The sequence below is a fragment of the Ranitomeya variabilis genome, chromosome 4 (assembly GCF_051348905.1).
Source record: "Ranitomeya variabilis isolate aRanVar5 chromosome 4, aRanVar5.hap1, whole genome shotgun sequence".
NCBI lineage: Eukaryota > Metazoa > Chordata > Amphibia > Anura > Dendrobatidae > Ranitomeya > Ranitomeya variabilis.
In genome coordinates, this window is record NC_135235.1 from 622,283,280 (window position 1) to 622,297,981 (window position 14,702).

Consider the following 14,702-nt stretch of genomic DNA (forward strand, 5'->3'; position numbering starts at 1 on the left):
GTGGTTTATTCAACAATCTGTTTATTGCCTGGGTTGGGCATTCAATAGAATCAATATTTGGCAATGGTTGAAGTATTTTTGTTTTATCAATGAAGTAAAAATTACATATTCAATAAATCTGTGTTAGATGTGTAGAAAATTGTCTTGGCCTTCATTTTCTATAAATATGTTCCCCGTTTTTCAGCTCGAGCTCCAAATATGAAGTCGCACAGCGTGATGAAACTTTTCTGTTCAAGGTGCAGGAAACCACAGTGGCTAATTGTACTGTGGGGCGGGATGTTGTGAAAGCCATGAGGGTTAGTTATTAGACAAAAACAATAAATGCATCATGGAATGCAATTATTATACAGTGTATCTGTCTATACTCGTCTACAACATGTTTTTCTATGCTTGCCTGTAACTTTCTGTTACTGCTTGCTTAAATGACTTACTGTGCACTTTCTTCAGGATAATAACATCTAAGAAGAGACTATGGGCACCATATGGTGCACGGGTTTACATACCGTAGCAACTGATGGGAATAAATATTGCTATTAAAATGCCACAGGGTATATGAACAGAAAGAGAAATATCTTAGTGTTGCGTTATAGGCAGAGAAAGAGAGGATATGACACAAGGGATGGAGATGATCAGTGTAATCATAATCGTCTGATCTGTAACTGATGGTGGTCGTGGTCAAACCATGTCCCATCCCACTTAATTCAAAGTACCATACAGAACACCCATCAGTCCTAAAATAAAAAAGACTAAATGGTTAAAAATGGGAAAAGATGGGTCACGGCCTACTGTGCATGTGGTGAGGACGTGTCTCCAGAGAGATCCCGATGTACTCATCCCATAAGGCACATCCTGAGCTGCAATTTCGGGGAGAAAAGACTTCTACCCAGTGGCTGACGGGCCCTGGAGGCTGGAGGTTCTTTTTCCAAACTGTGGTGGTGAACATGATATGAAGCAGAAAGATCAGGGAGGACGGAGCGGCACCATCAGACATCCAAGATGGCAACCACGCATCCTGTGTTCAGAGGCAGAGAAATATAGAAGTCCATCCAGACTGGAGCAATACGCTCATAGAGCATTCACCCACAGCCTACAGAAGCTGAAGTCAGTGACAGGCACTCAGGGGAACAAAAAAAAGGATCTAGATTTGCTGCATTAATTCTAGAGGAGAAGGAGGAGGAGGAAGAGGAGAAGGGGAAGGAAGAGTTGGAGGCAGAGGAGGAGGATGTCCCTCATGACACAGCATCAAACTCCCAGGTGCACATTAATGTAGCGCTGACTTCCAAGCACACATAGAGCACCCTTGGTGTCCTTAGGTGAATCCCCATCTTTGGAAGTCCAACACAAAAGATGCGCGTACATAGACACTAGAAGAAGTATGAGGACACTTGGGCTGCAATATTCCATGATTTACCCATCGAAGCTGCAAGTGATTGTTCTGGGTTCCACTTTTGTCTTTGATTCCCCTAAACAACTCTGAGCTGGCTTTACTGTCATGATCGGCAAATCCTACAGGAGGCTCTAAAAGTTAAAAGAGCTGAACTTACTTAACCCTTTGAAAGTACTGGTGGTTTGGTGACTAAAATGTGTGGTGATGAAGGCTATGTCACATAAACTTTCTCCCTGACAGGTTCAATGTGGAAGTTGCGAGTCATAGTGTGTTATGGTCAGGGTTTTAGATAATTTGGGGCCCTGGGCAAAATTTAAATTGGGGCCCCCAATCCTGAAATAGCCCAACAACACTGTTTAGGCCCCCTTCACACTTTTGTAGTAAACACATATATGTTACGCCGGTACCGGTGTCATCGGTGTTTTGAATCAGTGTGCCGTCCATTTTTCTGGTATGAATACTGGAAATTAAATTACAAAGCTTCTCATATACTTTCAATATTAAACATGTACAGGATATGGACGGCACATGGATGGCACACGGACGGCACACGGATGGCACACGGACGGCACACTGATGTCATGTTTACACAGATCCATAGACTTGTATTGGCCCTTGCCATCTGTGCTTCCGGGAAAACACCGACATGTGTGCAGCACCATAGGTTAAAATGGTGCTTGTGGCATCTGTGAAAAAATGTTACACGTGCAGACACTACACGTACCGGAAAAACGGTAGAGTGAAGGGGGCCATACAGTCACATTATAGAAAACATTAGCAGAATTGCCGTCTTGTTTTACATCCTACCTCACAAACGGCAGAATAAAAAGCGATAAAAGCTGTCCTATATGCCCCCCAAACCCTGCTAAATCCCCTCTGGCTTCGGTGCCAATGCTCCAGTGTTCCTTATGGTTATTATGCATTTTGCAGCTATAATATAAGGTGCAGCAACAAGACCCCTGCAGCCCAGTGCTAAGACTAGCAGAGACCACCAGAGCATCACTGCCGGAGCAGTGGGGATTTATAATTTCATTATTTTTACATTCTAGTGTATGTTCACACGTGCCGTTTTTGCTGCGGATTGTTCTGCATAAAAAAAGAGTGTTGGGAGGTAAAATTCAACTTTTTTTTTTGCAGCTTTCTCACTTGCATTTTTGATTCCCATTCATTTGAATAGGGAATACAAGCTGCAAAAATGTTGAAAAACTTGACATGCAACAGATTTTTTTTTAAAAAGTGTCTTCTGGCCGGTGTCTGTGTCAGACATGAGACATGCAGACATCAGACATGCTTAGAGTCCATGCTTATTATGGCAACACTACAATTACAGAACTATATATGCAGCACATTACAGATATACACTATACATGTACATACATATTTTATATATACTCTATACATATATGAGCATACACTATATACTGTATATATATAAATAGATATAGACACATACAGTATTCACAAATACATATATAAAGTATATACACACAGAAACACAAATTCAGTTTATACTTATATTTACCCAATATACTGCCTATGTGCACACATACAACATACAGTGCACATACATATAATATATATATATATATACACACCAGATATACACAATCAAACTATATACTGTATCACCAACACCAGAGTTACTGCAACCCTCAACCTACTGTCTCCATCCCCACCATCCTGTAGAATGTAAGCCCGCAAGGGCAGGGTCCTCACCCCTCTGTATCAGTCTGCCATTGTTAGTTTGCCTACTGTAAGTGATATCTGTAATTTGTATGTAACCCCTTCTCATGTACAGCACCACTGAATCAATGGTGCTATATAAATAAATAATAATAATAATATTTTTACACTTACAAACACATAATATATACACATATACCAACACACACAGTGTATACTGCAGAAGTACACACACAGATATATATATATTATTTATATATATATATGTATACTTACCAGGTCCTGCTGCTTCACTTGCTCAGATCCCAGGAAAGTGATTTAGGGGCAGCCAGGATGAGGAGGAGGGGACACATACAGGGCTGCAGGCATCTTCCTGCCCATCCCCCACCCATTGTCTAAACTTTCTGCAAGACGGCCCCTCCCCCTCACTCTCAAATTCTAACTGGACACTCTGCACTCAGTAGGCTTCCTTCACACTTCAGTTGTTTGGCGTCAGTCACCTCCGACATCGTGACGGATCGACGGATCCGTCAAAATGGTTAGGAAAACGGTTCCGACGGATCCGTTTTTTTGACGGATCAGTTATATTAATCCGTCACAAAAACGGATCCGTCGGAACCGTCACGTCCGTTTTTTCATCCGTTGGATCCGTTTTTTGACTGATCCGTTTTTTAGAAGGGGAGGATCTCAATGTGATTGGCTACTGGAAACTACTGGAAAACTATATATACTGTGTATTTACATCACATCTTTGAAAGGGTTTATTAGAGAAAGTGGCAGCGATGGAGCAAGTACTGGCAAACATAGCGAAGATATGTGCGGATTTTACTTTTGAGGCAAATCAGTTGGCAGTCATCGTTCGGGACAAGGAGGAGGAAAGCATGCGGATCCTGCGGCAGCGGCGGAAGAGAAGGCTGTGGATCCATCCCATCACAGCCCAACGCATGACCCGTGGTGTTTATTCAACACTTTACCTTGAACTGAGGGAAAACCCTCAGAAGTTCTTCAACTATGTGAGGATGAAGGCTGAAAATTTTGAAATTTTATTGGGTCATGTGGAAGACTCTATACGGAGACGAGACACCCAGATGCGCTTCTCCATATCACCAGCGGAGCGTCTCATGGTGACTATTCGGTAAGTTATTTTTTTATTTATTTTTATTTTTTTTTATTATTCTCATTCATCAGACTTATAACTGTAATGATGTTTTTTGAAGTTTTTATTAATTATTGTCTTTTCGTTTTGTTAACAGATTCCTTGCAACTGGAGAGTCGTTCTCATCGCTACATTTTCAGTTTAGGCTTGTGATATCCACCATCTCAGGGATCATCAGAGATACCTGTCGGGCATTGTGGGAGTGCTTACAAGCGGAATATATTCCAGAGCCATCACAGGAGAGGTGGCTGGAGATTGCACAAAATTTTCTACAAATATGCCAGTTCCCAAATTGTGTCGGCGCAGTTGATGGGAAACATATAAGGATCGTCAAACCTTCTGGCTCTGGATCAGAATTCTACAATTATAAGAAGTACTTTTTAATTGTTTTGATGGCCATAGCCGACGCACACTGTAAGTTCATCGCTGTGGATATCGGTGCGTATGGACGCGCAAATGACTCACAGATTTTTAAAAGTTCACCAATGGGGCGTCGGTTGTATGGAGAGACATTTGATTTTCCGCCCCCTAGACCTCTCCCTGGAACCACCGGTCCACCGTTACCATTTGTTTGTGTTGGAGATGACGCTTTCCAGCTTTCCCCACATTTGCTTAAACCCTTTGGAAGTAGTGGACTGACCCAGAGGAAGAAAATTTTCAATTACCGTTTAACCAGAGCACGCAGAGTAGTGGAATGTGCTTTGGGCATCCTAACTGCCAAATGGAGAGTGCTACTGACTGCCATTAAACTGCAGACTGAAACTGTCGATGATGTGGTGAAGGCTTGCGTGGTACTTCACAATTTTGTTTTATCAAAAGAACATGTTTCCCTGGAGGATAATTTTTCAGAAAGCAACTTGCGGGATTACGACAACACAACTTTTCGCAGTCCAGTAGCAGTCTCCAGAATGCGGGACAGTTTTGCAGACTACTTCATGTCTCCTGCAGGATCAGTTGACTGGCAGTATCAAATGGTTTAAAAAATTTTTTTCAAACTTTTAAAAATACCATTTTTTTGTTTGGTTAACCTTGCTGTATTTTGTATGTTTTGTACCGGTACCCTTTAAACATTTTGTAATGTTTACTATTACCATAACCTTGGTGGTTTTAATACAGTTTTTTTTTTTTAAGAAAAAAAAAGACAGACAATAAAATTGTTTTTAAACCACAAAAAGTTTTATTTATTTACATATAGTTTTAAAGGTTCTCATAATTTGGGGTGGAGATAGTAGCGGAGGGGCTGACAGGGCGGGCCACGTCGATAGGGGGGGACAGGACATCACGGGGAGGAACAGAAGTGGAATGGGTGGTGAAAACATGAGGTTGGGCAGGGAGTTGAGTTACAGATGTGGTTTGTGGGAGGTATGGTGAAGGTGTTGGCGGGATTGGGAATGGTGAAGTTAAAGGGGAAGAATGGAAAGGGGAAGGTAGGAACTGGGAAATACTGATGGGGAAGAAAGGTATGGCGAAGGAGTAGGATGGACGGGAGGAGGATGGACGGGAGGAGGATGGACGGGAGAAGGATGGACGGGAGAAGGATGGACGGGAGGAGGACGGACGGGAGGATAGATGGCGACTTGAGAGGGGAAAGGTGTTGAAACATGAAGGGTGGGTGGAGGGGCTTGGGACATCGCCTGCACTAGAGCAGTGTGGCAGCCTTGCATCACATGCATCTGCAGGTCAGGAGTTAGATTCTCCATGTGCCTGAGGACTGACTGAAAAAAGCAGTGTCTTGGTGACTGGTTTGCATCTGACTGCAGTCTATCCAGACGACTGCTGAGTTCCAATATGCATTTGTGAAGCATATTGTACCCAGCAGACGTTTGCTCACCCAAAAGCTTGATGGCATTCTGGAAGGCTGCATTCAAATGCAAAAATTCAGGCGCATAGCTCCTTTCCTGACCTCTCTGGCGCTGCCGTCCTGACCCCAAAGGTGGTCTAGATGTTGCGGCAGTGTCAGAGGGGTGGGGTAAAGGGAACTCCATCTCATCACCTGCAGCTTCAAGTGACGAAGTCCACCCTGCTGCTCCAGCGCTGGTGGATGGGGCCGAGGGATCACACAAAAGGGAAGGTGCAGACACAGAAGGGTCGACGTGGTCCCCGGTGGCGGACCCCTGAGGGATCGCTCCAGAGGGGTGCAACTCTGATGCAGGCTCCCGAGTGCTGCTGACAGTACTGTTAAAGAAGAAACAAACAAAAAAATTAGTATCTTGATATTACAATTGCCCTTGCTGCCAAAAAAAAATAGAAGGTTACACATTTTAACAGTTTGACTGAAAACTTGTGGTGTTGAATATTTACCTTCTGCTCAGCAGCGTCGACCGGAGGAACGACAGGGCTCTGGAATGCTTATACCTGCTCCTGCGTCCTCTAGATCCACTCGGGGCCTGCATCTCCTTATTGAACTCCCTCTTAAAGCGATCCCTCAGTGACCGCCACCGCACGATTACCCTGTTACCTGGAAAGAGAAATCAAAAAAAGGTTACTATACAACACATTAAATCATGCTAACACACGTTAATGAACTGTGAATACTTACGTGCTAGATCCTGGGCCCCAGCATCGAGTTCCTCCCAGTTATCAATGACAGCATTGCACACTTCCTCCAATAGCCGTCGGGTGACGTACTGGTCAGCATGGCGGCGGTCCGACATCTTCCATAGCGGCTCCCGACTTTGGACCGCTTGGATGAGGGTGTCCACGTCTATGCCCTCGTCCTCTTCCTCATCCTGTTCGGGAGCACGCTGTGAAGCCTTTTAACAAAAAAAAAAAAAGAATAAAAAGGGAAAGATTATAACACATGAATTTTACAGTTTGCTAAACACCAAACCAAAAAAGGAACTTACTCTGCGGTGACTGCCGCGCCTAGCATTCCGACGGCTATGGTAGGTGCTCTGAGGAACTCTACGTCGAGCCCCGGATTGTGAAGACTAATAAAAAAAAAAAAATAATAAATAAATTATGTGCTTGGATGGAAGCATATGTACCGTGTGTGTGCTGTGCTGAATTTTTGTGTTGAGTGTAGTGTGTTTTATGTGAGGATCTGTATCTGCAAAACTTACACTATGCGCTCCCGCTCCTCTCATTTCTCCACCCTGCCCGTCTCCTTCATGAAGCTGCTCCTCTGCTGCTGCTGCTGCTGCTGCTCCTCCTTCTTCTTCCTGTGAAAACAGAATAAATACATATAGGGTTTAAAAACATTACCAGAGATGTAACAAAAAAAATTTAGGAATAAAAAAAAACAAAACCTCAGGTGCCTGACGATGTGAGGGGGGGCTCTCAGATGAAGACATTGTTATTCTGCCTGAGTCTGTCTTGGTCCCTAGAATCTGCAAGTATAAAGAGAGTTCTAAGCTACTATACAAAAGGATAGACGCAGCTTTTCGGGACTTTATACTTACATGTTTTCAAAACTTTGGGGGTTCTGCCTGCGTCGTCTTGGTCCCTAGTTCCTTGGTCCCTAGAATCTGCAAGTATAAAGACAGTTCTAAGCTACTATAAAGTGTAACTACAAAGTTATGGGCCCCGGTGCAAACTTCCAAATGGGGCCCCCCCGCCAAAATATTTTCCACCCAAATCCACATCCTGCCCCATCCATCTCCACATTCTGCCCCATCAGGTTTGCATTCTGCATTTAGATATAGAACCTCAAACACCTTTATTGAATGTAGACCAGTTTTAAATTTATCTTGAAATCATACTACGGACAGTTTTGTGTAATTTTTATTACAAATTTTTTTTTTTTCATTTTTTTTTTTGTTTGGACAGTAGGAGCTACACTGCTCTTTATTTGAAATACCAGTACAGTATGTTAATGTATGAAAAATCACCAAAAAAATGCAGAACACATCACACAGCATTTACAAACACACACACACACACACACACACACACACACACACACACACACGTCACATCACAGCCATTAAAAATACCAGCAGAGTATGAAAAATAAAACACATGTCAGGCAGGCAGGCGGTCTGGCACACATCACACGGCATACACACACACACACACGTCACATCACAGCCATTAAAAATACCAGCAGAGTATGAAAAATAAAACACATGTCAGGCAGGCATACACACACACGCTGGATGGCAGTACTCACATAGCAGTCTCTGGCAGGGTCTCTCTTGCTGGCAGGATGTCTCTCGCTGACAGGATGTCTCTTGCTGGCGGGATCTCTCTTGCTGGCAGGATGTCTCTTGCTGGCAGGATCTCTCTTGCTGGCAGGATGTCTCTTGCTGGGATCTCTCTCGCTGGCAGGATGTCTCTCGCTGGCAGGATGTCTCTTGCTGGCAGGATGTCTCTTGCTGGCAGGATCTCTCTTGCTGGCAGGATCTCTCTTGCTGGCAGGATGTCTCTTGCTGGGATCTCTCTCGCTGGCAGGATGTCTCTCGCTGGCAGGATGTCTCTTGCTGGCAGGATGTCTCTCGCTGGCAGGATGTCTCTTGCTGGCAGGATGTCTCTTGCTGGCAGGATCTGTGTTCTCTCTTCATGGCACATTGAAAAATGAGGCCCACCTGTCCTGTTTATATAGTTTTGGGGTTGTCTGGGAAAAGTATCAACTTTTTGGAGCATGCTCAGTTGAAAAAAACGGATTGGGGCGACGGATCCGCCAAAAAACGGATCGCGACGGATCCGTCGTCCATAGGCGCCCATTCTATAAAATGACGGACGCGACGGATCCGTCGCGGACCGTTAATTAGGCGGCGACAAAAAACGTTACAAAGTCCGTCGATGTCTAGACAACGTCCGCCAAATTTCGACGGATCCGTCGCATGACGGATAGAACGGATGGCCATCCGTCACAATCCGTCGTTAATGCAAGTCTATGGGGAAAAAAACGGATCCGTCGAAAATAAAAACGGATCCGTTTTTTGAGGAAAATGGCGGATTTAGACTGACGCCAAAAAACTGAAGTGTGAAAGAGGCCTTACCTGTATTAATTGCACTTGTTTGAACTCGTTACCTGTATAAAAGATGCCTGTCCACAAGCTCAATCAGCCACACCTCAAACCACTTTACCTTGGACAAAAACAAAGAGCTGTCTAAGAACAAAAGGGACAAAATTGAATACCTGCACAACGATGGGATGCGCTACAGGTCAATAGGCAAGCAGCTTGTTGAGAAGGTAACAACGGTTGGCTCAATTATTAGAAAATGGAAGCAACACAAGATGACTGTCAATCTTCCTCATAGGGTAAGGATGATTCTTAGAAAGGTCAGGAATCAGCTCAGAGCTACCTTGAAGGACCTGGTCAATGACCTGAAGAGAGCTGGGACCACAGTCTCAAACATTACCATTAGTAACACACTATGCCATCAAGGATTAAAATCCTGCAGGGCACACAAGGTCCCCCTGCTCACGCCAGCACAGGTCCAGGCCTTTTTGAAGTTCACCATTAACCATCTAGATGATCCAGATGCAGTATGGGAGAAGGTCATGTGGTCAGATGAGACCAAAATATAACTTTTTTGTATCGACTCCTCTTGCCGTGTTTGGGGGAAGACGAAGAATGAGTACAACCCAAATACACCGTCCCAACTGTGAAGCATTATGGGAGAAACATCATACTTTGGGGGTGCTTTTCTGCAAAGGGGACAGGATGACTGCCCTGAATTGAAGGAAGGATGAGTGGGGTCATGGATCGCAAAATTCTGGCCAACAACCTCCTTCCCTTGGTAAAAGCATTGAAGATGGGTCATGGCTGGGTCTTCCAGCATTAAAGAGGACCCAAAACACATGGTCTAGGTAACTAAGAAGTGGCTCCATAAGAAGCATTTCAAGTTTCGGAAATGGCCTAGCCAGTCTCAAGACCTGAACCCAATAGAAAATCTTTGGAGTGAGAGGAAACTTAATGTTGCCTAGCGACAGCCCTGAAACCTGAAAGATCTGGAGAATATCTGTATGCAGGAGTGGGCTAAAATCCCTGCTGCAGTGTGTGCAAACTTGGTCAAGAGCTACAGGAAACGTCTGACCTCTGTAATTGTAAACAAAGGGTTCTGTACCAAATATTAAGTTGTCTTTTTCTATTATATCAAATACAAATTTCTGGCAATAACATGCAAATTCATTATGTTAAAATCATACAATGTGATTTTCTGTATTTTTTGATGCTTGTAAGTGGCTTCAGGCCCCATCCCTTACTGCTAGGGAAGGGGGGTGTTTGTTAGTTTGGTTGGGGGAAGAGAATGCCTATCTGCTGGGCAAACCTGCTAAAGTCTGGATTGTATGTATGGTAGGTAAAATAACTCTCAGAATGTTCTCAGAAGGAGACTCCATATGGTTACTCACGGTCAGCGGCAGGCACAAGCATTAGAATTTCTGTGCCTGCCACTGAAAGGGAGTGGACTATGAAATCTCATTCTGAGAACTTTCTCAGAACGAGACTCCATAGGATTCCATGGGCGTCATGGGACATTTCATTATTTGATTACTGTAGGAACTGGATTTATTTTTAATTAACTAATGGGTAAACGAGGGAGTGTGGGGTAGTCTTTATTCAAATAAAGTATTTTTTTCTGTGTGTTTATTTATTTTTACTGGTAGGTTAGTAATAGGGGCAGAGTTGGACTGGCCTTGCGGGATATCGGGGAAATCCCCGATGGGCCCTTGTCTCTGGGGGCAGGAGAGGAAGAGAAGGAAAGAAGAAAAAAAGTGTCTGCGGTTTTTAGGGGCGTGGGCCCTTTAAAAGCGCAGGCAGAGTATATGCAAGGATGCGCGCATGAATTTCTATCTCCAAGGGGCCAGGATGGCGACACATGAGGGGGGGACCAGGATGGAGACGCATGGGGAGGGGGGACCAGGATGGAGACACATGGGGAGGGGGGACCAGGATGGAGACACATGGGGAGGTGGGACCAGGATGGAGACACATGATGAGGGAGGGACCAGGATGGAGACACATGATGAGGGAGGGACCAGGATGGAGACACATGGGGAGGGGGGACCAGGATGGAGACACATGGTAAGGGGGACCAGGATGGAGACACATGGGGAGGGGGAAACCAGGATGGAGACACATGGGGAGAGAGGACCAGGATGGAGACACATGGGGAGGGGGGACCAGGATGGAGACACATGGAGGGGGGACCAGGATGGAGACACATGGGGAGGGGGACCAGGATAAAGACACATGGGGAGGGGGGCCAGGATGGAGACACATGTGGAGGGGGGACCAGGATGGAGACACATGGGGAGGGGGGACTTGGATGGAAACACATGTTTGGGGGACCAGGATGGAGACACATGGGGAGGGGGGACCAGGATAGAGACACATGTGGAGGGGGGACCAGGATGGAGACACATGGGGAGGGAGGACCAGGATGGAGGCACATGATGAGGGGGGACCAGGATGGAGACACATGGGGAGGGAGGACCAGGATGGAGACACATGGGGAGGGGGGACCAGGATAGAGACACATGATGGGGGGACCAGGATGGAGACACATGGGGAGGGGGGACCAGGATGGAGACACATGGGGAGGTGGGACCAGGATGGAGACACATGATGAGGGAGGGACCAGGATGGAGACACATGATGAGGGGGGACCAGGATGGAGACACATGATGAGGGGGGACCAGGATGGAGACACATGGGGAGGGGGGATCAGGGTGGAGACACATGATCAGGGGGACCAGGATCGAGATACATAGAGGAAGGGGGACCAGGATGGAGACACATGGGGGGAAACCAGGATGGAGACACATGGGGGGAACCAGAATGGAGACACATGGGAGGACCAGGATGGAGACACATGGGGGGACAAGGATAGAGACACATAGGGGGCCAGGATGGATATATGAGGTGGCAGGACATGTGGCCAGGAAGGATACATATGGTAGAGCCAGGATGTATATATATATATATATATGGGGGGCCAGGATGGATTTATGGTGGGGTGGGGCAGGACAAGGGACCTGTATGCATGTATTTGGGGGGCCAGCATGGATACATGGGGGGCCAGGATAGATATATGGGGGTGCCAGGATGGATATATATGGGGTAATATCAACAAAAGTCCCTACATGTACCAACAAATATGGCACTTCATACAATGCACTAACACAAGTGGACATACTACAGCAGTAGTCCAAAGAAGCAAACCATAATATAAAAAAACAAGTTTTTATTTGAAATCATAAAATATACAGGACAAAAAAATAAAGAAACAGGAATGTCCAATAAGGTAAGGGGGGGGGGGCTCTAAAACGGCATCAATAATATATTAGATTAGATATTATATATATACTAGATGGTGGCCCGATTCTAACGCATCGGGTATTCTAGAATATGCATGTCCACGTAGTATATTGCCCAGCCACATATTATATTGCACAGCCACGTAGTATATTGCCCAGCGATGTAGTATATTGCACAGCCCACGTAGTATATAGCACAGGCCACGGAGTATATTGCAGAGCCCACGTAGTATATAGCACAGGCAACAGAGTATAGTGCAGAGCCCACGTAGTATGTAGCACAGCCCATGGACTATAATGTCCAGCCACGTAGTATATAGCACAGGCCACGGAGTATATTGCACAGCCCATGGAGTATATTGCACAGTCCACGTATTATATAGCACAGCCCACGGAGTATATTGCACAGCCAAGTAGTATATACTCACCTTCCGTCCGCAGCTGTCACCACCGCATGTGCTGCGCTGCTTCCTGCTGTCGCAGCCGTCATCACTGACCGCGGCCGTTAATTTAGTCCCTGGCTTTTGGCCGCGGTAGGCCCAACAGCACCCATGGTCCCGGCCGGCTCCGCCTTCCTCACAGCGACTCCACCCCCTTTGCAGTGCTTCTGGCTGGGCCTGTACGGAGTGGGCGAGGACTCGCTCTGCATACTTCCTGGCCTCCCCTGCCCTTTTGTCTCTGCTCACTGGCTGGCCGTGACCCACAGCCGCTAATTTAGTCCCCGGCTTTTGGCCGCGGCAGGCCCAACAGTGCCCATGGTCCCGGCCGGCTCCGCCCTCCTCATGGCGACTCCACCCCTTTGCAGCGCTTCTGGCCGGGCCTGTACGGAGTGGGCGGGGACTCACTCTGCATACTTCCTGGCCTTTCCTGCCCACTGGCTGGCCACGACCAATGAATATCCGTGACAAACAGAAAGACAGACAGAAAGACGGAAGTGACCCTTAGGCTACTTTCACACACAGCGTATTTGCTGCGTATTTTTACGCGCGCGTATTTTGCTGCTGCTTTACCTGCGTTTTTTTACGCAGGCAAAAAACGCAGCTGCTTTCACACACTGCGTTTTTTGCTGCGTTTTTTGCAGCTGCGTTTTTTTCAGCATTGTGTACTGAAAATAAAGTTTGTTTGAAAAAAAAAAAAAAAAAAGGGGAAAAAAAAAGAGTCATTGAGGTCATTTCCTGTCTTTATGACTCAGAATACAATACATAATTTGGTGGATTAAAACACACTTTATCGAATAATATGAATTCTTCCCTTAATTTCTTGTTCAATTTGTCGCAGAACTCGCTCATCAATTTGTCTATAGACGCTATAGTGAGAGCTTTTGTTTCTTCAACGTTCGGTAATTCCAATATGGGAACTTCCCCCCCCTTATCAAAACAAACATCAGGGCTCTGCAATTGTACACTGTCTATTTTTAAGCCTGTATACAGTGCACCGTCTGGTTTGGCTGAGATTGATTTCGGGCTGGCAACTTTTAGCCCCTCCATCTTCTGAGTAATGGGATGGGGCACAAATTCTGGGGCATCATAGTTCAACGCTCTTTTAATTGATTTTTCCCCTGCATCCCTAGATGCAGCAATCATATTACAAGCTGCGTGCATAGTGGGCGGAGTCTCATCATTTCCCCTGCTCCCCCTCCCCGCCGGCACAAATGCAACTGCTGATATCTTAGGAGATGTGCCGGTCTGGGGGGCCAGGACAGGGTGATTAAGGGGCTTCAGGATAGGTGACGCTCGCTTTAAGCGCTCACCTGAAATTGCATTTCCATCTGCAGCAATCCTCTCTTCTCCGGGAGCGGTACCGCCGCTAGCGGTGGGCGGAGCCATGGGTGGAGCCTCCTCCCTGTCTCCTCTCCCCGGCTTCTTCACTGTGTGAGTAAACGCAGCTACAGTTCCGGTCCCCAATATCGCGCCGGACTGTAAGCTGCAAGCTGAGGATCCCGGGAGTCCTGCAGCTCTGGGTAAGTGAGGCATCGGCTCACCTGTCTTCGCCGCTGAATGGTTGTGGCTCTGTCCTCTGTGAGCGGCGCCGCTGCGCAACGTGGGCGTGGATGGCTCTGTGGGCGTGGTCACCTCACCTCTCCTGCTTCCTAGGACGCCCGATGTCTTCACCGCTGGCTGGATCCATCACGTCCGGTCCTGGGTGTCAACCCCTCCGTACAAAGACGCCGACACCCAGGACAAAGGCGCTGTGTGTGGACGGTAATATGGGGCCCTATGGGGATACGCAGACACGCCGCTGCGTAAAGAATTGACATGTCAATTCTT

General features: G+C 46.3%; 3 protein-coding genes across 6 annotated transcripts in view; 1 reads left to right on the top strand and 2 right to left on the bottom strand.

Annotated features, from left to right (window-relative positions):
* Window positions 1–3,432, bottom strand: part of LOC143766100 (uncharacterized) — a 55,785-nt gene extending 52,353 nt beyond the window's left edge. For 2 of the 4 annotated variants that reach the window (XM_077253498.1, XM_077253495.1), the window contains exon 1: window positions 3,347–3,432. The gene's annotated coding sequence lies outside the window, so the exon portion shown is untranslated. The remainder of the gene's footprint in view (window positions 1–3,346) is intronic. The other 2 variants (XM_077253500.1, XM_077253496.1) reach the window with 2 other exon arrangements.
* LOC143766102 (coilin-like) overlaps window positions 1–14,702 on the bottom strand; it is a 946,917-nt gene that overhangs the window by 551,352 nt on the left and 380,863 nt on the right. The gene's annotated exons all lie outside the window — the stretch shown is intronic.
* Window positions 3,726–14,038, top strand: LOC143768133 (uncharacterized). Its single transcript, XM_077256820.1, has 3 exons — window positions 3,726–4,205; window positions 4,324–4,375; window positions 14,006–14,038. Exons 1-3 carry the CDS (start codon window positions 3,853–3,855, stop codon window positions 14,036–14,038), a joined length of 438 nt encoding a protein of 145 aa, XP_077112935.1. The 5' UTR covers window positions 3,726–3,852.